This window comes from Vanellus vanellus (genome assembly GCF_965231255.1).
Source record: "Vanellus vanellus genome assembly, chromosome: 4".
Classification (NCBI taxonomy): domain Eukaryota; kingdom Metazoa; phylum Chordata; class Aves; order Charadriiformes; family Charadriidae; genus Vanellus; species Vanellus vanellus.
The window spans coordinates 43,779,082-43,805,079 of record NC_138909.1 but is presented as its reverse complement, the minus strand read 5'-3'; the positions used below and the strand labels follow the sequence as shown (position 1 = coordinate 43,805,079).

General features: G+C 60.0%; 1 protein-coding gene across 1 annotated transcript; it reads right to left on the bottom strand.

Annotated features, from left to right (window-relative positions):
• Window positions 1-684: 684 nt before the first annotated feature.
• VAX2 (ventral anterior homeobox 2) lies at window positions 685-25,007 on the bottom strand (the record flags this gene model as incomplete). Its single annotated transcript, XM_082482881.1, has 3 exons — window positions 685-1,301; window positions 19,102-19,289; window positions 24,719-25,007. 3 exons carry the CDS (start codon window positions 25,005-25,007, stop codon window positions 810-812), a joined length of 969 nt encoding a protein of 322 aa, XP_082339007.1. The 3' UTR covers window positions 685-809.
• Window positions 25,008-25,998: the final 991 nt, after the last annotated feature.

Genomic DNA, 25,998 nt, shown 5'->3' with positions numbered 1-25,998 from the left:
GGATGCCTCACAAGCCAGGGTGGCCGCTTGCTCCTGAGCACAGGGACCACTGGTGCAGGGGGCTGGGGAAATCACCACCACCATCGGTCCCCCACAGACCTCCCCATCTCCCCTGCCCTCGGAGGACAAGCATCCCATGGGAGCAGTGCTCCCCACTAGCAGAGGGGACCTGGACCCCACAGCCACTGGGGTGCTCCGACACAATCTCAGCCACAACACAAAGTCCTTTGCAGGTGGGGAAACTGAGGCCTGATGCTTGCCCAAGGACACCAGGGCCGGGCAGAGACCAGGGTGCCCTCCTGCTCACTGGGGCTTTGGCGGTGACCCCAACACCACGGGCCCCGAGGTGACAGTCCAGCAACCCCCCGGCATCCCCCCCGGAGCTGCTCCTCTCCCAGCCCACACAGCAAGACCACAGCATCGTCTTCCAAACCCTGAACAGGCGGTATCTGGAGGGGGGGGAGGATGTGGCCCTGGCAGATCCAGCAGTGTCAGCGAGGGATGGGAGAGTGCTGGTGACACGGGACACCCAGGGACCCCCCCTTAGGCGTGACCGGGTTCAGCGTCAGCCCTGGGGTGAGGCATTGCGGGGTGTCATCCACGGCTGTACTGGTGCGGCTGGGGCGGGGGGCCAGGCGTGCACGCTCACACGCGCGTGCGCACACTCGCACACACACCCGGACGGTCAGTAAACCCGTCTTCCGCATCCCACTTGCCAAATCCAACCCCGGTGCGGACTGCGGGGTGCGTGGGGGCTGCGGGGACGGAGGTGGCGGGGGGGAGGGAGGCCTTTTGACACTCATTTTGATTTAAGGGCTCGGCTTCTTGCTGGGTATAGAATTGTCTTTCCTTTCCAGCCGCGTGTAAGGCTCAAAAGCAGAAGTGCCCAGTCCGTAAGTGCCCGGGAGGTCGTGCAGGCTGCCCAGGAGCGGCCCCCCAAAGCACAGCGGGGCGGCCGGCAGCCTGGGTGAGGAGGAGGAGGAGGAGGAAGAGGCGGCGAGAGAAGGGACCTGCAGGCTGAAGGCTCCCGGCCCCGGGGGGCTGCTCCCACCGCCGAGCCCCGGGGAGGTGGTTCCTGGGGTGGCCAAGCTGGATCCATTACCCGTCGGACTGCCGATGGGGTTGGAGGTGGGAGAGAGGAGGCTGGGGGGGGCCGGGACGGAGAGAAGCCGGCCTTGCTCCAGCAGCCGGAGGATGTTGCAGGTGGCGAAGGACTCTGAAGTGGCGGTGGAGCGTTTCTCAGAGTCCCTGCTCTGGTCCTTCTTCTGCTTGGTGCGTCGGTTCTGGAACCAGACCTTGACCTGGGGGAGGGGAGCCGGGGACGGGGGTAGGAGGGACAGAAAGGCACGGACGGAAAGAGAGCGCGGGGGGAGCAGGGAAAGAGAGGCAAGAACCAGGAGAGAGTGAGAGATATGAGAGAGAGAGAGACGTATTAAAATAAACGCCCAAGCGAGATCCATCCCCCACCACAGGGACTAGGGAGAAGTGGCTCCCACCTGCCGCTTCCAGGAAAATGGCAAATTCCTGCAGGGGACAGGAGGGAGCGGGACGGGAGCCCAGGAATGGGAGCCCATGGATAGAAGCCCAGGGATGGGAGCCCAGGGACAGGAGCCTGGGGACAGGAGCCCAAGGTAGGACCCCAGGGTAGAAGCCTGGAGCCAGAAGCCCGGGGCTGAGCCACCCCACCGCTGCCCGGTTCTGCCCTGTGCTGGCTCTCCCAGGGGAGCTGAGCTATGGGATGTAGCGGGTTCTCATCTATGATGGTCGTCAAACCCAAGTCTGTGTCCCAAACCTTCATCACCGGGCCAAGACACGGGGCAGGGTGGGGGGGTACCTGGCCTTGCTACAGTGCAGGGGAACACATTAGGGGACAGGATAGCTCCTGGTGGCCCTGGATCTCTGGACACAGACCCACTTCTGTGCCCGAACCCAGCTGGGGACATCCCCACCCCAACCTGCCTCTGGCCAAAGTAAGGAGCAAGCCCGGGCTGAGGCCCCATGGGACCCCCTTGCCCCTGACTTGCCCGGTTGGACGTGGTCCCTGGTCCCCAGCCCGCAGCTCCCATCCCCCTGCAGCTACCCCCGCATCCCCTAACCTCTCCCCTGGGAGGGCAGCCCCCCACTTCTGCCCCTCCCTGACAGAGCAGAGGGGTAGGACAGGCAGAGAGAGAGACAGAGAGAGGTGTGAGGGACAGATAGACGGATGGAGATGGAGGTGAGGGAAGGAGATGAATGGGAAGACACTCAGATTAGAGCGTGGCAGACGGGAGTGGACAAGTCGGATGCTGTCCAGGACCCCAGGAGTCAACCCCAGCACATCAGCACAGGCTTTGTCCTCGTCTGCTCCGGGGCCAGCAGGTCTCAAACTCATCCGAGTCATCGGAAACTCATTGGGGCAGGACAGTTGCTCACTGACACGGCCCTCGCGCGTCCCCTGGCACAATAGACCCACAGTACAGAGCTAATGGAGCGTGGGGGTGGAGGAGGTCTCAGCCCCCCGGCCCCTTTCCGGGGACATAATAGCGGAGCTGACGTCTGGGAGAAGCTGGCCGGAGGCTGGGGATGCTCAGGGAGGAGTGGCGGGAGGTGCTCCCGAGCGATGTGGGGACACTGGGACCATGGGACTGAGCTAATATCCCTCATCCAAAACCTCCTGGGACCACAGGCCACTGCCAGCCCATGTCCTACCCCAGCTTTACCCACAGGGTCCCACATGAAAGCTCTCAAGGACGTTCCTTGCCTGTGCATGCCTTGGCCCTGCGCAGGCACCCTAGATCCCTCATTGCCACCAGGACTGCTGGACCCACATCACAGTCCAGCTGGGTATCCAGGGCTGACGTCCCCTCCCCGCCATCCCCATCAGTGCCTCCATGTCGGCAAGTGGGATGGGTTTGGGCAGGGCTGTGTGCTCCCACAGTCCTATATCCTGGGGCATGGCGACCTGATGCAGAATTAGCAGCCCACCAGCTTTTCTGGTGGGGACTTCCTTAAGCTGCTGAATTCTGGCAGCCCCAAAGCACAGGCGTTGGGGCTGAATGGAACTCCCGCAGTCCCCCAATGCCATGTCATTATTGACGTCTTAACGAAGGTCTGGTGTAAGCCCATACAGAAATGCACAGCCTCAGCGTACTCCGCTCAAAGCATCCCCCAGCCAGCCAACTCTGGAAGAGCAAGAGCTCAGAAAAACCCTGTCAGCATGATTATGTCCTTGAGGATGGGCATGAAGCACAGAGGAGCTGCCTGCAAGCCATATTTTCCCATCCCAGCCAGGTGCACAGCAGGAGGTGGCAGCTGGTTCCTCACCTCCTTGGCAGGGAGGGTGCATCAGCATCCACCTTTCCCACAGCCAACACCACCACCCACAGATCGGGCTCAGCATCTCCTGGCCTTTCCTGGGTGCAGCAGCCCAGTCCCAGCCTCACCTCACTGTGCTGGGGAGGATGGACATTGAGGGATGTGTCGGAGCCCATCCTCTCAGCTGAGGACCATCTCCATCCCTGAGCCTCAAACCAGGGTGCTCCACAGCCCCTCTGCTGCAAGCCCAACCCAAACGCCGCTTCCTTCAGCCCAGCATCTGTCTCAGCCTGCTACAGAGGCTCCAGGGCTGCGAACCCACCATCAGCTCACCCCACTCCTCTGTTCCCAGTGTCTGCACCCTCCCAGTTTGAGTACATTGCCTCCAGGTACCCTGTGATGGGTCTCAGAGACCCTCCCCAGCTGCGCTTGGATTTCAGTGCAAAGGAAAACTGAGGCACAGACAGCCCCTGCAAAGCTCTCTGCATTGCAAAACACTATGAAAGAGGCTGTGGGACACAGAATCATAGAATGGTTTGGGTTGGAAGGGACCTTTAAAGGTCATCTAGTCCAACCCCCCTGCAACAAGCAGGGACATCTTCAACTACATCAGGTTGCCCAGAGCCCTGTCCAACCTGACCTTGAATGTTCCCAGGGATGGGGCATCTACTGCCTCTCTGGGCAACGTGAGCCAGTGTTTCACCACCCTCAACAACGTAAAAGATTTCTTCCTTATATCCAGCCTGACATCATGCTGAGCAGCACTAGCCAGGGCAGGGTGTCAGTCGATCGGTTAACACTCTTACTGACTTTGGAGCACGCTACCTGAGCAGAGGCACAGCCCTGTGACTGCACATCAGAGAGGGGCAAGCAGAGACATCAGAGCATCCTGCAGAAGGAAGGACCAAGCCCCAAGGGACGAGGCAGGTGCAGCATGCTCCCGCTCTGCAGCATCACAGCTGGTGCAGCCAAAGGGAGCAGCCATGAGGAGTCAGGGGTTTTCCTAACACAAGGACCAGGAGGCATCAGGTGTGGTCACCAGGTAGTGGCTGGAAACCCGAGCAAGGCAGCAGGCAGAGCCTCTTTGGGCAGCACAGATGGTGTCAGTCCCTGCTGCAGGGTGCCCTGGAAGTCAAAATGCAAGTGGGCTGAATAAGGGACTCGGAAAAATCGCGGGAGAACAGATCCATCAAGATTTAACACGATGATCTGGGTTACCTCCTCATGGTGAGCGCCCCCCAAAATGCCAGTGGCTGGAAAGATATGGCAAGGACAGGACCACTTTACACCCCGCATACTATTTTCTCTACTCCTCCACCACTGACCACCAGTAGAGACAGGCTCCTCAACCCTGGTGTCCCCTAAGGTCTGCTCTTACATTCTGTTTGTCTTCTACAGGTTGTGAAAAACAAATACAGCTCCATAAAACCAAAGGGGCCTTGTCAGGGTCTCCAGAGGTATGTCTGATTCCCCCTCCACCTCTGGCTTCCCATGGGAGTTAATTTTTCCTGGGTGTTTTGGCTTTTGTTTCTGTGCTGGGTCTGTGCTGCTGCCTGTCCTGGGAGCTCTTGGTCAGCTGGGGAGTAACTTTCCAGGGGCAACAGTCATCTGTTCGGGTATGACGCTGAATACCAACAATTAATAGCAACGCATATGGGCAAGTCCAATAAACAGATTTATATAAATTGAAGTGGATATTGATGTGCACGAATTTCTGGTGCTGAAAGAGCCAGTTCCACGCCACTGGGGACAGGAGGGGAAACACTAAAGGACAGGAGGGTGAAAGGGTTGAAGTGACACCGGTCTCAAACATCCTGACACAGAGTTCAGCTGGGGAAGGGTGGCAATATGGTCCTTGGGAGAAGGGGACTCATTGGTTTCTACCTTCCCAGTGCTGCTGCTGGGAGATCATCCCAGCACTGAGCCCCTTCCCAGGCTGGATATCCTCTGCTCTCACTCCTCTTTCACTAGAGCTGGCTGATGCCATTGCTGATGATTGCATCTCCATTTATAGGTATAGATAGAAATTTTCTGTAGCCCTCCCTGCCTTCGTTCTACATCTGATCCTCTTGCAGGAGGTTCTCCCATCTTCAGTCTACCTCTGCAGCTCCTCTCTGTGCCCATCACCCTTAAACACCATGACCCAAGCTGATCGTGCTATGCTAAATATGGTTTCCTCATGCCTCGTAGACTGACATGAGCTCTTCCCCATCTGCACTGGTGACATATCAGATGAGCAGGATCACATTTGTCTTCATGGCTAAAGTTCACATACAGCTTGTCATTAATTAGTAGATCCATGTCCTTTTCATCCTCCATTATGATCAAGCCCTGAGTTCCTATCACTGGAGATGTAAATAAGCTCAGCCAGATGCAGTCCTTGACAAGTCCATGAGTAATTTCCCTCCAGCCTTGATCCTTCATCTTTCAGCAATATCCTCCACCATCTCCCCTCGGTTACAGTTTCTCCTCCACACTGTAAGTCTGCTAGTCATCTTTTGCTCCGGTTTCATTCACAACTCCCCATCAGCCACCACAGCAAGTGCTTTACCAAAGTCTGCTTTGATGAGACTGCCTTAATTTCCTTCTCTAAAAACGCAGCTTTCTTCCTCATTCAAACTACTGGGTGAACTGGTGTGTGCCTGTGACGTGGCAATGACACCCTTCCCAGTCTGACCTGGAGGAAGGGCAAGGAGGACCATGCTGGTGCATCCCTGGTGGGCACCACATCTCCAGCATCTACGGAGAAGGTAACATAGTCCCATGTGCGATGTTTTATTTCTCAGTTACCAACCCGGTGAGCTACAGTAATGACTGAAGGGCTGTGGGAGAAAACTAGACATCTCCAGCTCTCCTGCCAGACTCGGGGGGGGGAGGGGGGGGCAGGGAGGAGAGAAGAAAGTAAGATGAAGGGCATGCTTTCCATAGGAATGGAGAAAAAGGCCGGTTCACAGATGTGTCACCCTGGGGGACAGCTGGGGAGGGCAAGGGGCGGGGGGGCAGGAGAAGCCTGTCCCTGCTGCAGGGGAGTCCCAGGAAGAGTCCACGGCTCCCACGGGCTGCAAGTCCCCTGCCTGGGGCTGTGGAATCCAGGACCACAAGTGACAGGCCAGTCAGGTCAAGCCTGGATGCAGACAAATAGACAACAGCACGTATCTGGATGTGACTGAAGAACAGGACATGAGAGGTCATGCGTTCACCAGAAAAGGAAGGTGACTCTCAGAGGACGGGGAGGAGGCAAGACGTACAGAGGAGATGACTCTGAAAGCCCTAGGAGACACGTGCAAGAAACAGGATGATGCCAAAGGTATGAGTATAAGCATGATCTGCAGATTTATAAATCCATGTGAGTGTTTGGGGAAGGAGTCCTGGTGCTGGATATTCAATTAATTACTGTGACCAGGTCCAGTGTCTACCTTTCCATAAGGTAAGTGATGGGCTGGAGGGATCTCAGGATAAAGCCCCTCGTGTTTCTGGATCTGGAAATCTGCTTTGCTCAGTCTCTGCAGCAGGAGAGAGACTGGTAAGAGCACAGGGACTTCTTGCCAGAGTGGGCAGAGGTAGGACATGATCCCTGGCCTGAAGCAAGGCAGACTTGAACTGCAGATACACTATGGGTGGACCATGCAGAGAACTGCCCGTGGAGCACTGTTCCTGGGGCAGGAGCGCGCTCACCATCACACTGAGCTGTTTGGTCAGCGCAGGAGGTTTTCCTAAAAGACATGCCCTGGATCAACTAGAGTGAGAAAGAAAGTCCTATGAGCTGATCAGAAAGGTCCACCTGCCTTTCGAGTCCATTTGAGCTTGGAAGCATATGACTCGTCCAGGTCCTGCAGCATGAAAATCAAGCAGGAAAATCTGCTCTGTCCTGGGCTGGATGTTTCCATAAAAAATTCAGGGCAGAGATCTCAGTCTATCCACCAGAATAGCCACCAGCCACGTGTGCGCTCACCAGGGAGGGACAAGGGAGCTGTACTCTCACCACAACCATCCATCTTGACTTGCTGGTTTTGGGTCACACATGACAGATGCGGTCACGTCATCATCCATTCCCCCCTCTGATAACACTGCGAATGTATTGAGCCCTGAGAGCGCTGGTGCTTGGCCAGCATGAGATGGCTTGATGCTAAACACAGCAACATGGTTGCTCTAGTGGAGAGGTGGCTTCCACAGCAGAGACTCTAACCAGAGGGTAAAAAAGCATGTTCCTTCCTAGAAGACTTATCCAGATCTAAGCCTGTCATGTTGTAGATACAGACAAGGTTCAAAGGTACCCAGCTGGGACACAGGCACACAGTTCCCATCTCTGACACCAACCAGATGGGACGGCGGCACCTCTCACTTCTGTTTTCTGCCCAACCCTGCATGGAAACGTGCTGCTTAGGGACAGCATTTTTTCTGCTTTGGTGTCTGAGTACTGAGCATGGTGGATCCCCACCTCCCCTAGGACCTGCAGGTGCTACCAGAGCATGAACTGTAATAACAACCACCAGAAAGGAAAGGCGATAACCCCAGTGCTGTAACAGGTCTGTCCCAGATTGGCAGAATCACCTAAAGCCTTCAGGACTCACTACAACAGTCCTCAGCACACAATAAACCACCACCACCATCTCACTGACTCAGTCATAGCTGCAGGTCCCAGATACCTTTTTCCTGTCCTCCATACAAGATTTTCTTTCCACCCACTCTTTTCACCACATCAGAAGCTGAAGCTACCTAGTCCCTGGAGGAAGGTCAATCCTTTTCTTGCTGGTAGAGAGGCTGGATGTAGTGTCCAACCAGCAATGACCAAGAGTATGAAGCCTCAACTGCATATTGGGTGGAAAAGCAGTTTGGAAGGTTGAAATCTGCTGCCTGATCATTCCAGGACATGCTTCCTAGTGCGTGGTGTGGAAACCAGCTGGTAGGCCTCCCCATGGTACCACGGAGCCTCATGGTAGACCCCATCCCCCTCTCCTTGAGAGTCTTGCTGTCACCCAGCAGCACAGGAGAGGGCTCGACCCCCTGAGGACCTCGGGTTGCAAGTTCATCCATCACAGGCTACGTGACTCCCATCACATTCCCGTTTACAGGGAATAAGGCAAAAAGAAATCACAACAAACAAATCCCAAACTGCCGGGAGAAGGGTCTCAGGGGAGCTGGCAGCGTGGTGCAGCAGCTCTGGAGCAGGGATGTGAAGGACAAATTTATTTCTTTTTCCCTTCTTCCCAAAAAAAGCTTTCCCCTGGGCTGCTGCCCCCTGCTCACACCAAAACTAACGCTGCCCAAACACTCCTCCAAGGAGAAGGGCAAGGATAGTGCCGAAACAGTGCTGATTACCTCCAGGAAAGCAATATTGCAATTCCCTCCACTCCCAAGCAGCTTTTACTGCAGTGAGAGTGTCCACAGGGCCATCGGCCAGCTTGGAAGACGTGTGTCTGGGAGCGGGAAGTGGAGCCCTCGGAGAGCCCGGCGGGAGGTCGCCACATCCCCTGCTAGCCATGCTGCCTCCGGGTCCCACGTCTGTCTAACTCAGGCAGCTAGAGGTTTATTTTATGTTATTTTATTTAAAAAAAAAATTCTATTTTATTTTGGTTTGATTTGGTTTGGTTCGGTGCTATTCTATTTGATTCGATTCTATTCGATTCTGTTCGATTATGTTCTTTTTTTATTTATCTATTTTATATTGTTTTATTTTATTTTAAATGCACACACACCCCTAGTGCCTGCTACATGACTGAATGACCTGCTGAGGGTCACAGAGATGTACCCACAGACTCCTCCTTCTGCTGGGGTTTCCTCTGCATGTGGTTTCCCTTCCCTGAGGAATGATTCCTCCTCCAGAAACTGGCTCCAGGAGCCCCCTGGAATCTCCACTCCGCAGCCCAGCCTCTCCCCGTCCCTCCCCACATGCCATAGAGCACCATCACCGCTCCCCGCCTGGGAGGAAAGCAGGAGAGCTGTGTCTTCAGTGTCACCTGCTCCCCTCGCAAAGGGAAACCAACTCAAAATGTCACCGAGCATCTGAACTTCTGGGGGCGCTGCCGTGGGGATGTTCTGCAACAGTCTGACCGTCTGTGTGCCTGCCAAGCAGCAGGACGGACATGCAGACGGCTGAGCCACCCTCTCCCTCCGCTCCAGACCTCCGCCAGTGCACCCCATCCTGCGCCAAGCCACTTAAACCCTCTCCCGGATCACCGATGCCACACGCCCGCATGCACACACGCACCCTGCTCCACACACGCTCCGGCACACACGCCGGCACTTGCATATGCCCCACCACGTGTGCACGCACCGGAGTGCCCACACGTGTGGACAGAACCCCCCCCAGACCGGAGCATCTGCACGGGGTCACGTCTCCCTGAAGCTGCCCGAGCTGCTGGAGCGGGACTTGCCGAGCACCCCGGTCCCCTGGTCAGGCAGGGACAGGGTGAGGGCAGCAGCACCGGCACAGCTCCAAGGAAGGGAATAAACCCGGGCAACAGGGACACAGCATCTCCCCACCTGCCGGAGCAGCGGCCGCAGCCCATGGCACCGGCTCCGGGCAGGCTCCCAGCTCCAGGCATGGTGTGGCCAGTGGCAAGCAGCACCTGTGCCACGGCACAGCGGGAGCAGGCAGCTCTGCTCAGGAACAGCCTTGGGGCAGTGTGTGCTGTGCCCGTGGCTTTTCCATGGCTATCGGCAGTGCGGTGGCACCGGCATTGAGCACAAGAGGGGTTTGGTCCCCGGTGCCCTGTGCCACGAATTTAAGGAGTGCCTGAGCATGGCCTTTGCTGCCACCAGGCCCCTCTCCGGAGGCTGAGCCAGCCCTGCAGATGCCGGGAGCTGGGATGCTGCTCCGATCCCTGCCCTCCATCTAACACCTCCGAGCTACAAAACAAATTATTTCCAAGCGGTTAATCCCAATGGAGACCCCCCGCCGGCAGGCCAAGCTCCCTGCACGCTCCGGGGACGGAAAGGTGCATGCAGGGCAGGAGCCCATTGCACCCCAGCGCTCGGTGATCCGGGGATCTGCTGAGGGCTTTGGTCCAGCAACTGCCTCGCTCTGCCCCTGCTCCGCTTGTCCATCCCAGCACGCTGCCCGAAGCATTCCCGTCCCTGCTATGGTCCCTGCAGAGCAGGTTGCGGACACACTGGCCAGCCGGGGACTGGGCAGCGCACTCCCCTCTCTTCGGCTAATTTTTAATATCATCTGGCGCCTAACTGATGCGTTTTGCCAGTTCACGGCTGAGCAGCAGTGGGACGTCGCTCTTGAGCGATCACGGGTTGCCGGTGGGAGCCCGAAGTCCCCATGCCTGCCCACCCCGGTCCCAGGCAGCGGGCACGTCACGCCTGCTCATTAAACCCTCCTCGCGCCGGCGCACACGCTCCCACACACCAGCATCCCCCACCACCCCCCAAAACGCCTGAGCCCCTCTGCCTCCCCCTGCTCGGTGGCCAAACAGGATGGTCCTCATCCTCCCCTTGGGGACACCCATGAGCATCATCCCAGACGCCGGCACCCGCATGGGCAGGACTGGGGGATGTTATTGTTTTTTAATGGTGTTTATTATTTGGCAGCCCTGCCCTGGGGCTGACCCCGGCGCTGCCACACATCCCATGCCGTGCGCACCTCCGGCACGCCGGCCATCCGGGACTGCTCATAGCTGCCGGCCGAGGCCATTTTCCTCACCCAGATTAGCTCCCCGCCGCCATCAGCTGACGCCCGCCACGGCACAGGGGAAGGTGGGACTCAGCCTGCCGCTCCGATGTCTCCCCACAGCACCCCGGCCACCCTTCCTCCTCCTCCTCCTCCCTTCATCCCGAGTGGGCCTGCGGGCTCATGGAGCTGTTGAGGCCGGGGCAGGTGGAGGCTGGGTGCAGGCTCGGCGCAGGCTCGGGCCCCCGGCATTGCATAAGCCGTCAGGCTCACTGCCCAGAGCTGCCTCGGCCAGAGGTTTCATAACGGCACGGCGGCTGCGCAACCCGCCTGCCTCTCCCCGACCACAGCGGGAACGGGGAGCCGGCCCTGAGCAGCGATGGACTCATCCCTTGGCTTCTCCTCCAGCCCCTCTGTGCCTGGGGCCACCCCGTCTGCGCCACCCACCCCAAACCCTCTGCCACAGCCCGGGACAGACATGGTTGGGGCCATGCTTACAGCCACACCGAGCTCCAGCCCACAGCCCGGCAGCATGCTGGGGACAGTCGAGGTGGGAACCGTCCCCAACCCGCTGGGACCTGGCTGTGCCCTCAGCTGGGAGCCCGTCCCCCTAACAGCTCGTTGCCCCACTGCTGATCCAAAACTCCAGCCAGAAGCATGCCCTTGGCCTGCTTTTGCTCCGAAGTTCAGGATATTTTCTGCTTCACAGCAGGGGAACCTCCCGGGTGCTTCCACACACTTTGCAAATGGAAATGAGATGAAGAAGCAGGGAGAGACGGTGCTGGGCTGTGTGGGCAGGTCTGGCAGTGGTAAAGTGTCCTCTACCATCCAGCCTGGTGGCCCCAGAGAGAGGTGTCCCAGAGGGAGCATCCTCCAACACACCAAAATCGGGTAGAGACAACTCGTTGTCTCCTCAGAGGTGCTGGTGAAGGCTGACAGATGATCTCCCCCATTTATTAGGGTTTCAGAAAGTGCAGCCTGGGATGGATGGGAGACACCACCGGGCACCGGCCATCCCTCCCTGGAAGGGACATTCTCCACAGAGCCCCAGCCCCGGGGATCTGATATCCAGTGGGATTTGCCCAGGACTGGCTGTGGTGCGAGTGTGCCAGGTGGTGTCACCCACGGCAGAGCCCCCCTTGACCTTTCAGCCATTAGCACCCGGTTTGGGTGCTGGGGGAGCCAGGTGGGACAGCAGGGCCATCCCCATGGTCACGTCCCCTCTCATGACACCAGGATCCAGCGGAAAGTATCCAGGCGGATGTGGTGTTTCCACCCATTTCCCATGCACAGGGCAAACCAGTATGGTTTCCTCCCAGTGGAAAACAAAATATAGCTGGAGAGGTGGGAGCACCTGGCCAGAGGGTGTGAGTTGGTGGTGAGACCCCGGGGCAGTGGCCGCAATTCGGGCCCTCACATTTGGGGTTCCTGCCCCAGCATCGGAGCCAGCTCCAAAACTGTCACCAAAACCAATTTGCATCAGAAACTGTCATTTTTTGGAAACAATTTATCTTAGATCATATCCACTCCGAGTACGCTGAGAAAGCCTTGGAGATCATTCTGGAAACACCCAGCCCTCTCGCAATGTTTGAAACTGAAATTTTCTATCACAAATTCTGTAATTGTTTTTTTACTGTGCAGGCATTTGCGATTGAAAACGCTTAATGATAAAAATCTCAATTAATTATTTCATATTTACTTACATTACCCACTTTGCCTAGTGCCAGTTGAGCTTGGGGAACTGTAGAGGTACCCAGATATTTTGGGTTATCTAATCCATCGCAGGAGCAGCTGTCCTGTAGAAGACCCCTATATCCAGAGTGTCCCCTTGTTCCCCCCTGAGGAGAGCTGCTCCTTTCCTCTCTTTAGAAATGTCTTCCAATCCCCCACCGAGAAGCTGGTGCTCACCTGCCCGAACCCGCTTCCCCAGCTCCCTGAAACGCTTTGGGAAATGAAAAAGGCAAATTTTTGAGGAACACAAGGGGTCAACAGGGCTGGGGCCAGGCAGGCGGAGGGCAGCAGCGGGGCTGTGCCAGCCTGGTCCTGCCGCTACGTGGTACCTGCTTATAACGCAGATTTATTGCCACCAGCCCAGGGCCCCACGGCTGCAGGGTAAACCCCACCACGTGCCCCCGCCACGAGGAGGGGATGGGATTAGCTTGTCCACGTGAGCAGGTTTACTCCACAAGCATGCTCTGACATAGGTTGGCATGTGGGTAGGGGACCCAGAAGCTACTGGAGATGTCCAGCTTCTTCCAGGGTGACCCTGGGCATCTCCAGTGGCCATCACCTGTCATGGGACCCAGGACCCACCTCCCTTCCAGGCCAGTGGGAGTCAGATATCTTTGGCATCTGGATCCGACCCAGGAGTCATTAAATATGGGATCACTCAGGCTGACATCCCCCACTGCCACCCACTCGCTTCAGAACAGGCTCGGTACCCAAGGTTTTAGCAGCAGGAGCTGGCTGCAGGCTACCACGGTTGGACATGATGCTTTCCCCCAGCTAGCTGCCTCTCCATCCCACTGTCCCCACATCCCCTGAGCCAGCCCCGGAGCGCCCCAGGGCCCTTAAAGAGGTGGGTGGAACCCAGTTCAGCAGAGAACTGCCCCAGCAGAACAGGGCACCCTTCTGCTGGGTTGATTAGTTCAGCCCATCCAGAAAAAGCTCTGCCAGAAGTGGCCCAGGGGGACGGACCGGAGAACCCAGATGGGAACAGCACTAGGGGGTGGGAGAAGCACCCCTCAAACCAGGCTGTATTAGGATGGGGCACCCCAACCCACAGCACAGTGCATGCGGGGCTGCAGCTTCCCCAAGCAGAGGGGAGAAAACATTCCCCGCTGGGCAATTACCCACGGGAGAACGGTCAGTGTAAGCAACCACAGCACGGAACACGAATGCTAACGACAGAAGCAGATGGGTGGAGGCAACACAGACCACAGAAGATGTTAAAGACTATTTTCTTATGCACAGCAGAGCATGATGGATGGGTGGGTGGATGGATGAAGGGAGGGATGGATGGAGGCCTCCTCAGAAAAGAAGATACTTGGCTATGACACCTGTATTTTCTGCATGGTCTAGAAAAGGGATTTCCAATAAAGCTTTGGAAATTCAGCTCTCCTGTACCCTGAGGACTGCGGAGACTCCAAGGATGAGGAGTGCACTACTTTGCAGCAAGCAGAGCAGCATTACAGTCCTACCTGCCTCTTGTGCCTTGGGGAAACCCCAACCCACAGCTCCCATCGCCAAGCTCTGGATGACTCTCACCTCCTCCAGACCACAGCTTTCCTGCGGTTCTCCCTGTGAGAGGACAATTTGTGCTGGCACCAGCCATTGTTTCATTGTTCTCTCGCTGCAGGGACTGATAGTTGTTAATGACTTGAGGTGTAATTAATTTTTAACGGCATCATCTTAATTGCCAGGCTATAAATAGACCTTCCCGCCCCTTCTCTGGCTCAGCTGCTTTCTCACATATGTTTTGCTCCACATCAGGGGGATCGCGGTCCTGAAAGCTCTGTGCTGCGAGTACCCTCCCCGTGCCGCGCAGGATGCTTGGGAGGTATGAGGGCACCGGCAGTGATGGAGAAGTAGGAGCCCAGGCTTTGTCAAGGATGACCCAGGAGTTTGTCCAAGGAAGGTCTGCCAGACCGGCTGTGATGGAGCCCATCGCAGCAAAGGGAACACGGGGGATCCATGGGGGTCCCATGGGCTTTCCAGCAGCCAGGCAAGCAAGAAGCACCATGCTAAGACCCCTCTCTACTCTGTGCCCCACCATCCCTCTACAAAGGGTCTTCAGATGCTGCACAGGAGCCAAGGAGCCCAAAAGCTCACTAGCATCTTCCAGGAGGTTCATGGGTCCAAAAGCTGCCAGCAGCGCTCCTGGGCATGGCCTCCTCAACTGAGGACATCCCTGTCCCTCAAAGCTCCTGCCTTTGGGAAGAGGTGAGCTACCTCTCAGCAGAGGGACAAGGCTTGGAGCTGGGTGCTGCGTGGAGAACATCTGATACAACCAGCCCTGTCCTGAACCTCCTGGGTGCCCCGTCCTCAAAAGGGGCCCTTGTTCGATGTGAGTGTCACTCCTCTGTCTTTGTCCTAATGAGGACAGGAGGAGCTGGCAAATACACCGGGTTACTTGAACCTGAGCCTGGCATTGAACTCCTGACCCAGAAAGCAAAGCCTCCTGGCCCAGGCAAATCCCCTCGGCCAGCCCATCCCGCCTCTCCTCCTGCCGGGGGATTTGTGGGAATTATCCTCCCTCCGCCATCCCCCTGTGGTCCTGCTGCCTCGCAGCCTCCTCTCTGCCTTGCATTTTCTATCCCTTAATGACACTAAGAAGGGGCACTTTTCCCCTAATGCCTTGGGATGCGTTGCCCGGAGAAAGCCCGATGCGGGAATACGGGCTATTCTCCGCTCGCAGCATGGGGCCGGATTCTGGATGGATTGTGCTGGGTGGGCTTGGGCAGCCCCTCCGCAACTCTCCGCACCCGGGACACGGGAGCTCACCTGGGATGCAGCAGCTGCTGGCACATTCGCATCTCCAGGCTGCTGCTCAACAAGTTAATGAAAATATTCTACTGGTTAATTAAACTCCCTTAACTGACTATGTCCACGGGTTGATTAGAAAAAGCATGAATGGCACTGGTCTGGAGGCTGAGCAGCTCCCAGCGAGGCAGAACAGGTACATGGCTCCCTGGAGGGAGGAGGTGAATTCCCTGGGCTGAAGAGAGCTGGGGTAGACAGAAGTACCCTCCTCATCCTCGCCTGGCTCTGGAGGCACAGCAAGGTGAGCCGGGGCACGGCAGGATGCTGGCAGGCAGCTTGGCGAGCAGTGAGGGGAGCACAGGCTTATCCGCGGTGGCTGCCGATGGGCACCAGTTTCGGCAGCTGCTGCTGCTCCAGGCCAGGGAGCGCCGGCGGTGGCACAGAGGGGCTGCCCCGCTGCTCCCTGCCTTAGCCTGGGTGAGACCCCTCTGTGCTGGGTGACCTCCCCTCTCCCCTGCGGCAGGGGCCGGAGACGAGAAAGCAAGAAGACTCCTCCTCCCCAACATGGAGGTGGGCCACTCTGGCTTCCTCGCAAGAAGCAGCAGTAGCCTCCTGCCTCGAAGTCTGCCAAAAAGCAGAGTCAGATGCCAGGAAAGTAAAATAAGATCCTAAAAGAGGCCATTTTTTTTCTCCGGCAGGATTTCTCAGGGGCACAGCCTGATCAGCGGACCCACTTACGGGGACGCTTGGCTGCAGCTCTCCAGCTGCGATGACATCGTGTCTCTTCCTATCTCGTCACGCTGTTTGCACCACTCTCTCTTTGCAGAGGAGCAGAGATGAATCATTCTTCTTCCCCCTGAACATTCACAGGCACAAAACCCCCTCCTCGGCAGCCCCTTCCTCCGTGTCCCCCACTTTTGCTCTTCCCTCCTATGGTGGGACATGGTGGGCTCTCATCACACCCAGGGGTCCCTGCAGAGAGCAAAGTCGGGAGTAGCTGGCAGGGAGAGGCTTCCTAATCCTGAAACCAGGGTACCATTCAATAAGGGGACAAAAAGGATCCGTCCCACCATCCCAACCACCAGTACAATGCAAATGTCAACCAAGAGCAAGCCACAAGATGCTGCTGGTTGGGAATCCACCAACAAAACATTAGATGGAGCAGTTATACCATGAACTGCCCTAAGTCCTGCGACGTGCTCCTGCATAACACTGGGAGAAAAATCACCAAAAGTACCCAAAATACTCCGATTGTTGCAAATGTTGGATTTTTCCCTGTCTGAGCTGATGGACACAGAGGACCCCCCTGGGACAGGAGTGGCTGGTGGTGACTATCCAGTCTCCAGGCCACATCCAGATCGGACCAGCACGCTGTGTCCAGCCATGCCATACCCTCCAGAACTAAAAAGTCTCGTAAAACTCTGCAGACATCCAGCAACAACCGAGGAAACCTCCCAGCCACGAACACTGGGGAACTGGGGTGGGGGGTGATGCCTGAGTGTGCAGAGAGCCTGAAATGATATCCCAAGGGGGGCTGCACCCTGCTAATGAGAGGAGGAAGCCAGGCACCGAGCCTGGCACTGCTGTCCCCGGGTACGGCGGTGGCTGGGGAGGGACGGGCAGCAGAAGGGAGCCGGGAAGGTACAACTGGGTGTTTGCTGCAGGGAAGGAAATGCTGTGAAAAGCACAGAAAGGGATTAAAAAAGACAGAGATGAAGGAGAGACACGGGAAAAAGAGGATGTGGGAAGGAGAAGAAAAGAGGAGAAGAGACAGCCGTGGCCTACAGGGTGTGAATTTTCTCACGGAGTGATGAAGGCAGCAGTGAGGCACCAAGCAAGCAGTAAATAAATGGACATTAGTCCCTACGGAGAGGCTGCGCCCTCCCGGCCCCAGGCTGCACAGCCCTCTGCCCCACGCTCCCGCCAGCCTCACCAGCTGCCCGGCCCTTCCCGTGCCTGCCAGGGAGATGAAGCTCTTCCCCCAGCACGGCACGGCCAAGCCCACCCATGTCCCTCCTGGCTCCCTGGAGGTGATGCTGGGACCGGGACTTCAGCTGGGACCCCGTGAAAGGGACCCATGTGCAGCACCCAGCTCACCGGGGTGCATCACTCCTAACCATGGCACAGCCGCCTTGCACGTATCCCGCAGACAGAAACCTGCTCCTTACCAAAAAAACCCACCTGCTCTCCTACCAAAAAAAGCCAAGAGCAATTATTTCTGTCAGGGCACTGAGGCTCTGCTCCCCCTTGCAGGACCATGCAGCAGCTGCACAGCGAGTGCCAAAGCACCACGGAGCAATAGGGTCACCCCAAAATCAAACCCCTTCGGCACACAGGGGGAGCTTGGAGCCAGGGGCCTGGCTGCTGACATCCGGAACAGGTTTGTCCCACAAGAGGTTTGGAAAAATTGAAATTATTTCCTATCTGAATCAACAAAACCATGTAGCTGTCTCCAAATGTGCCTTACTGGCCAGAGCAGGGGCAGAGTGGGCTGACGGGGTTTTTCTGTAGTTCCCAGCTGTGCTGTTTCATACTGCAGTCTTCAATAATTTTATTATTATTGTTGCTGTTATTATTATTATTATTATTATTATTATTATTATTATTATTATTATTATATTACTACTACTACTATTTCTGTATAAATTTTAGAGCCGAATCCATCGCAACCCTGAGCCGATGCACTTTTTGCTTAGCGGACACCAACACCAACTTCTGAGCCAGGCGCAAACCCTTCCCACCTCCGCTCGCCCAGGCTGCGCCACTCAGCCCAGCTCTCTCCGCACCCGGCAAACCTCAGCAGAGGAGAACCGGCAAAATCACTCCCCGCCGGCAAAGCTCCATCCGGGGACGTGCGTGCGGGGGGTTGGAGAGGGATGGAGAAGAGATGCCCAGGCCACACTGCAGCTCGGGGGTCCCCTGGTCTGCAGGGACAATCCCCCTGGTCCGTAGGGACAGTCCCCAGCGCCACCCCCAGCCTGCTGGGAGCCGGAGAGCGAAGCCATAGAGGCTGCAGAGAAGGGGGGAGCGGCGGAGTGCAGGATCCGTGCAGGATCCATCCAGCTCATACACAGCCAAAAGCCCAATCCTGACAGCACCCACGACAACACCCGACCCCTTTCGCCCACCCCGCACTGTGGGTGCTGCCGTAAGGACCTCAGGTCCCTGCTGATGCCCTCCTGCTCTTTTCTCTTCCCCGCTTTGCCGGACCCTCCTGGGGGAGCTGGGTGATGCTGCTCATGGGGGAGCAGCGTGGTGGCTGGGGGGGAGGGCGTCCCTGCGGACGCCGCTCAGGGCTGCCCCTCACCCCCCCCCCGTAACCCTAAACTGACTGTTCCTTCCGCTCAAGAGAAAGGGGTGGAGGAGAGCCATTGCCCGCAGCACCGCACACGCTTCCCCCCGGCCGCGCTCAGCCCCGGCTCCCAACTGCAACACTGGCCAGTGCCCCTCCACCCCAGTAAACACCAAGCCCCTCCACCCGGGTTTGGGACCACAGGGTCGGCTCAGCCCTGACATCCCCCCCAGGACAGCTCTCGCCCACCCCAGCCCCACTTTCCACCCACTCTGCCTGTCCCTGCCTCCCCACACCGCCCTCACCACGCTGGTGGCCAGCGCCCCTGTCCCCGGGGGGGGGACGGGACTGCATGTGGCCACATCACGGGGTCACGAGGATGTCCCCACCACAGAGGAGCCGCCACGACCCTTACCTGGGTCTCGGAGAGGTTGAGCTGGCGCGCTAGCTCCGTCCTCTCCCTGCCCACCACGTACTGGCAGCGCTGGAACTCCAGCTCCAGGCGGTAGAGCTGCTCCGCCGTGAAGGACGTCCGCGTCCGCTTGGGCCGGTCCAGGTCCAGGCCCTTGGGGAGCACAATCTCCCGGATCGTCCCTTTGGCATCTGGGAGGGAAGCGGGGAGAAGGGCCGTCAGGAAAAAGTCTCCAGGGAGGAAAAAGAGCTGGGCTGGGGGAACTGGTTCAAAATAGACATTACTGGGGGAAGAAAAGCTAAATTAAACACTGGCTGCACCGTCAGGGCTGGTGTGTCTGGGCTCACTGCAGGAATAACTGGAAGAAATCCCCCCAGCTGCAGTTAAAAGAGGCGACATCCCACAGTTCAGTTGTCCCCTCTGGTCCCAGATGCTGCAAGTTTATAAACCTCCGGGGAACAGTAATAAGTCTTCATAAAAAAAAAAAGGGATTTTTTTTGTTCTAAGAGATAAATAGAAATCAAAAAACTGAGCATTTAATCACAGAAATAATAGCTTTTGAAAGCCAGAAGCAGAAAACAGTGCCAAACCAAGAAAAAGTTAAAATTAAAGATTTGTTAATTAATTTTTTTATTTATTTATTTCTGTCCTTCCTTGGGAATACTGAAAAAAAATTATCTCTATTACAATTCCCTTCTTTCCAGAATTATTCTCACTGAAGGAATATTTTCCTGCAAAGCAGCAGCTCCTACTTTGGGGCAGTTCTCTATTAAAGGACAAGTTTTGGAAGTGCCACACTCCCAGAGCCGCTCACAGCAGCAGATTTTACGAGGCCGGGACTATTGCTGCCCATGGCTGAACATAGGGAAACAAAAGCTGGAGGGATCACCTCCCACATTAGCCCCGCACAGCCCCTTTCACGCCGTGGGATGCCGCCTGCGGCCCCTCCAAAGGAGCCACAGCTTTCCTCTCCACTGACAAAGGACAAGCTCACCCAGAAAATTCCACAGAGTCCCAAGCCCCGAGGTGCCAGGACACCGGTCCTAGCTCTACGGGCTGGGATGTGCCCGGTCACCCCCCTGCCCACCTCCCTGCTGGACACCGACGGGCTCTGTGTGCCAAATGCTGCACCAGATATTAAAAATGAACCTCAGAAATTGCCCGCCGGGTTCCTGCCAGACCCCAAACCCCTCGTGCTCCTTGTGCTGCCTTTCCTTAAGCACCAGCAACACCAGGGGAGAGCCTGGTTTAGGTGACCGCCAGCCATAGAGCTCCACATTTCTGCCCAGTGGCTTTCCTGCAGGTTAAAAACTGGCCACACAAGCCACACTGGGCAAGCGGCCCCGAGCCCGGGGGGGAACCCAAGGTCCCCAGCAGCCTTGGCTGGAGGTAAGTTGCTTTCTCTCTTTCTGGCTGACTCAGGCATGGAAGGATTATAAAATTGCTGGGGCAGGAAGGGAGAAAAATAGTGAGCAGCAGCCTGGTAGCGGGCATGGGGATGGCGGAGCCGGCACGGGGACAGCGGGAGCAGGGAGCAAGCACAGACTTGGGAAAGGGATCCCAATCCCAAAGCCAGTTTCCCACCGCTACGTTGTGGTCTATGGCAGAGGCACCATTCCGGCACGGCCAGCCTATTCCAGCCCGGAGAACGGCACTGCAGGAGGCACTGGGGCCGCAGAGGGCTTGGGGAGGGCCAGGGTGGGAGTGGGTCTGGTGGGACCAGGAGCGTGGGGTCTGATCTGCACCCACGGGTGGTCACGGGGCTGTCGGAAAGGAAACGGGTTGTAGGCAGATTGTATCTCCGGTGGTGTATCTGGCGGGATCAGGACGCCAGCCTGGGAACCATTTTGCAAGGAGAAGAGCGTTTGCAAAGATGATGCCCAGACCACGTCCGCACTCCCATGCCCGCGCTGCGGTCCCCCAACACAACAGCCGGGGCTGCCAGCAAGGAGCAGCAAACAGAGACGCTCATGCTTTCCAGCCGCAGCTGCAAGTATCTGCCCCTCTGCCCTCACCGCTCTGTACGGCGCTGCCGGCATTACTGCGGGTATTATTTATTGTTATTTCCCCCCGGCAGATGGGGAGCGGGGCGGGGGGAGCGGGATGGGCACAGCGTCGGAGGGAAGGGATGGGGGCACAGCCCGTGGTGCCAGCTTGGCAGAGGAGAGGAAAAAAACCCTCTCCCCAGCCCCTCGCAGCCCCTGCAGCACAGGCAGGTCACAGCCCTATTGCCCGCCTGTGCAGGTTTGGGGGGGCCCATGGCCATCCTCCCATACCAGGAAGGGCACAACACCATCCTGCCTGAGGAATCCCCTCCTCAGAGCCTTCCCCCATCAGCCGCTGGATCCCAGACCCCCAACGCCCACCAGGTCCTGCATCGGCCACCCAGGGTTTTCCAGCAGCCCTTGGCCTCCCCAGTGGGGCCACGATGACAGGTTCTGCTCTTGGGGACCGGGCTACACCTGACGGCAGCACATCCAGGACAAGGTCTGGGACTGAAATCCCCCCAAAGAGGTCTGGTGCCAAGGGGATCGATCTCTCCTCTGCCTTAGCAGCTAAATACGACAAGGTAGGACGGGCAGACACACCCAGGGAGCAGGAGGGAAGGCGAGCGGGCAGTAGCTTTGGGAAACCGACCCCCAAGCTGGTGAACAGCGATTTTACAGCCCGCACACCCTTTGCAGCACAGCACAGCAGGCGCAGGAGGGACGCATCCTGCACACCGACACACGCAGCACGGTCAGGCACACACAGATGCCCCCGTACGCCCAGGGACGCACCGCGCACACCCGTGTATACGGGGTTTCTGCACCGCCATGGCTGCCAGGACATTTCTGGGGCGCACACCCGCCCTGCCAGCCCCCAACACGTACACCCATCCCTCCCCGTGCCTGGGGCTGGTGCAGCCATGGTAGCACACACACCATGGGACACACTTGGGGGGCACAGAAACCCACAGCCCTTCTTAGTGCACCCCAAACAGCACTGGGGTCCCCCCAGAGCTTCCCACGTCCCGCCTTCATTCCCCGGGCACAGCGCTGGGGCAGCCCCCGGGAGGTGACTGGGATGAGGGGGGTGAGCACCCGGGCATCTGCCCCCCTCCCCCCCCTCCTTCCAGCCACTCCTGGGGCTGCAACCCCCACGCTGCCAGGGGGACCGGCCTCGGAGCGGCTCGGCTCCCCCGGCCGCCACCGGCGAGTCCTCGTCCCGTTAATCCCCGCTAAGGACCGACCCGCTGCCGGCCTGCAGCCCCCAGCCCTACCCGCGTCCAACCCGCCAAACCTGCCGCCTCGACGGGACGGGGATGGCCGGGCGGACAGGGCCGCCTCCGTGGGCAAAGCCACCCTCGTCGCGGCGGCTGGAGGCTCCGTCCCGCACGGCCGGTCCCCGGTACCGTGTCGTACCGGTGAGCTGACTGAGCCTGGCCGAGCCGCCGGGAAGGCGCCCGGCCGGGGAATCCCCCTCCGCTCCCGGGCTTCTCAGGGCACGGGCGACCCCGCCGCTTCCCAAGCGGCTCCCGCCGACGGGAGACTCTCCCCCGAGAGCCCCGTCCCCACCAAAGCCACGGCGGCCGAGCACCGGGGATGGGCCGGAGCGGGGGGCGGCCCCGGGGAAGCCGCTCCGCACCGGGAAGCGCTGCGGCGGGGCCGTGGAAGACCGGGGTCCGGCGGGGGAGATGCGGCCCCTTCCCCCGGGGCAGGCAGCGAGGTGGGGGAGAGCGGTCCCTGCGGCACCCGCCGCCGGCTCACCCCGCGCCTGGGGGGAAAATTAAAAATATTTTTAAATTTATATTAAAATAAAGAGAAATATAATAATAATAAACCCCACCTTGTGGGAAAAACCAACCTGGAGGCGCTTCCCGGGCGCCGGCCGGTGCTTGGCACCGACCCCCTTCCCCGGCAGCGGACCCCCGGCCGGGGGAGGACCGGGAGCCGGCGAGCCCCTGGCCCCGCGGACCGAGTCTCCCCGCCACGTCCCCCCGCTTTACTTCGGCTCCGTTCCCGTTGATTTGCGCCGTTTCTCCCCGCCACCATTTTGTCCGCGCCGTGGCTGCGGCAGCAAGATGGTGAGACCGGTCGCTCCCGGGCGAGGGTCCTTGGGACCGGGAGAAGTGGGGATCCTACCCCCGCGGTTGGGGACCGACCCCCGTCCCGCTCCCAGCCCCGGGCCTGTCGGGACGGCCCCGGTAGGGCCGAGGCCGGTCCCAGGAGAGGCCTGACCCCGGCCTGACCCCGGCGGGGGCTGCGGCGGCCGGGCTCGGCCTCGGCGAGCACCGAGGACCCGGGGACAGCCCCGGGACCGGCTCCCGAGCGGTGCCCGCTACCCCGCCGAGGTGCCCGGGGCGGCCGTAGAGGGCTCGGGCTGCGACAGGCGACAGGCGCCTATCGCGACAGCCGGGGAAGAGGCTTCGGTGGGCGGCGGGGATGTTTGCTACCCGGCCGCCAACCGCTCCGCAGCCTCCGGGCGGGCCGGGATGCCCGAGCCGAGCCGTGCCGTGCCGTGCCAGGCCCCGGTCATGGCGAACGAGCAGGGACCCGGCGCAGGCCCCGCCACACCGGGGGCAGAGAGGAGGGAGGGAGGACACGGCCGAGCCGGGGCCGCGGCTCCGGTTCCCACCGCCCTACCCGAGCGCTGGTCTTAGGGCCGGGGCAAAGGCCGGGCGGCCTCGGCCCTGCACACCGAGCGGCCGCGGAGCTTCTCCGGGCTCCGGTTTACGGGGCGGCGGCGGAGGAGGGGGACGCTGAGCATCCCCCAGCGCGGCCCCGGGATGGAGCAGCTCTGCCGCCCCGGCAGCCGGGGGAGAGCTCGGCACCTGCCGCATCCCCGCCCAGGCGCCCCAAACTTTCGGGGTTCGCCACACAAACCCAGGCTGGTCCCGGCGAGCCCCGGGCCGGCGGTGGGCTGAGAGCGGGCGGCGGGGCAGGAAGCGGCGGCTCCGGGTCCCGCCGTGCCCCGAGCCCGGGCCGAGCCCGCCGCGTCCCCCCATCCCCGGCCGAAAGAGTGATATTATAAAGAGGGGGAGGAAAAAAAAATAATAGCCCCTCACTCGCCGCCGCTCCGTGACGCTTTTCTCCTGCGACAACGCTTTAAAAGCAAAGCTGATGCTTTCGCCCCTCTCCCGGTGCCTGCGCGTCCCCCCGGCGGGGTTCAGCCGGCCCGGGGGGTCCGTGGCCCCGCGGCTGCTCTCCGGGACCTCGGCTCGGCCCGCTTAAGCCCGGCCGAGCCCCGGCCCCTCGGCCGCAAACCGGAGCGCGCACGCACGGCGAGCCCGGCTGCGCTCCCGGCTCCGTTCCCGGGAGCCGCGCGGCGGAGCGGGCTGGGGCACCGGGCCCGGTCCCTGCCGCACGGAGCGCAGCCGGGGGAAGCCGCCGCCGCCAGCGCGGCGGCGGGGCCGGGAGGCCGGTTCTCGCAACCGGCCAGCGCCCGGGAACGCCCGGGGTTGCGCTGGAAGCGGTGTCGGGGAGGGACGCGGGGGGGTGGGAAGCGTGGCCCATCCCGCTGCCACCCGGCCCCGGGGCGAGGAGAGGGGAACCGGCTGGCGGGGGCGAGCGCAGCCGGGAAGTGCCCCGGTGGGGGAAGCGGAGAGCGGGGAACCGGGGCCCGGGGACCCTGCCCGTACCTCGCACCAGGATGCGGCGGCAGTAGTCCGCTTCGCCGGCTCCCGACGGGCTCTCGCTGTCCGGGGCGCACTCCTTGGAGGAGCCGGAGCTGATCGCCGACGTTCCCGGGATGTCCTTGAAGCCGCCGCGGCCTCCTCCGCCGCGCAGAGCGCTCTCCAGCTCCGCCCGGGTCGGCGCCTTCTCCCGGGCCCGCCCGGTGGCTGCGGGCTCGGCCAGCAGCACGGGGCTCCTGCCAGGCTCGGCCCCTCCATCGCTCATCCCTGCGGGCGCCGCGGCGGGATCAAACATCAGGAGGGAGAGAGACAGAGACAGAGAGAGGGAGAGAGGAGGCAAGACTAGGCGGAGGGGGGGGGGGGGGGGGAGCCCCCCCTACCTTCCCCAGACCCCTTCCCCTCCCCGCCCCTCCCCGGCTCCCCCCCCCCCTCCCCGGGGGGCTCAGCGCCCTGGCAGAGCCGGGAGCACCGCGCCCCAGCTCACCCCCATGGCCGGAGACCACCGGGGGCTGTCGCCCTCCCGCCTCTCCGCGGCGGAGCCGGCCCTCTCCCACCCGGGGGGCTGGCATTTAAAGCGCACCCCCCCCCTCCCCGTTCCACCGGCCGGGGGTGGTGCCGAGGTGGGGGGGGGGGGGGGGGGAGCGACGGAACCCGTCGGGGTGTCCCGAGAGGGTAAGAGGGGGGGTAAAAAGGAGTTAAAAACTTTGACAGGCGGCTGAGCCCCCCCCTCCCCGCCGCTCCCTCCCCAGCTCCACTTCCCGCGGCACCTCGCTCCGGGCAAACTTCAGGCGCTCCGGCCGCCGCCGCTGCCCTTCCATGGAGCGCCGGTCCCGGCGGGGAAGGCGGCGGGGAGACGGCGGGAGCGGGCGAGGGACCTGCCGATGCCCGGGCTCGCCGCGCTGCGCTGGGATTCGCGTGCGGGGGAAATCTATACCGGGAGATGGGGAGAGGGTGGTGGTGATTTTAGGGGGGGCGGGGGGGAGAGCGGAGGGGAAGGGGAGGCCGAGGGGAGGGAGATGCGGAGGAAGCGGGCGGGGGTGGGACCGTAGAAAGAGACGGGGCCCTTATTCCTCCGGCCCGGCCCTCCCCCGCCGCCGCCGCGCTCCTCTGCGCATCCCCCGGGCGCCGCCGGTGCCGGGAGCGGGCGGGTGAGACCCCGGGGCGGCGGGGACCGGCTCGGGGAGAGGCGGTGGGTGGAAAAGAGCGATTTTAAATTAACGGCCCGACACAGACGCAATTTCCTGCTCTCCGGGTCCGTGACACCGATTGGTAAACAAAGAGTCCCT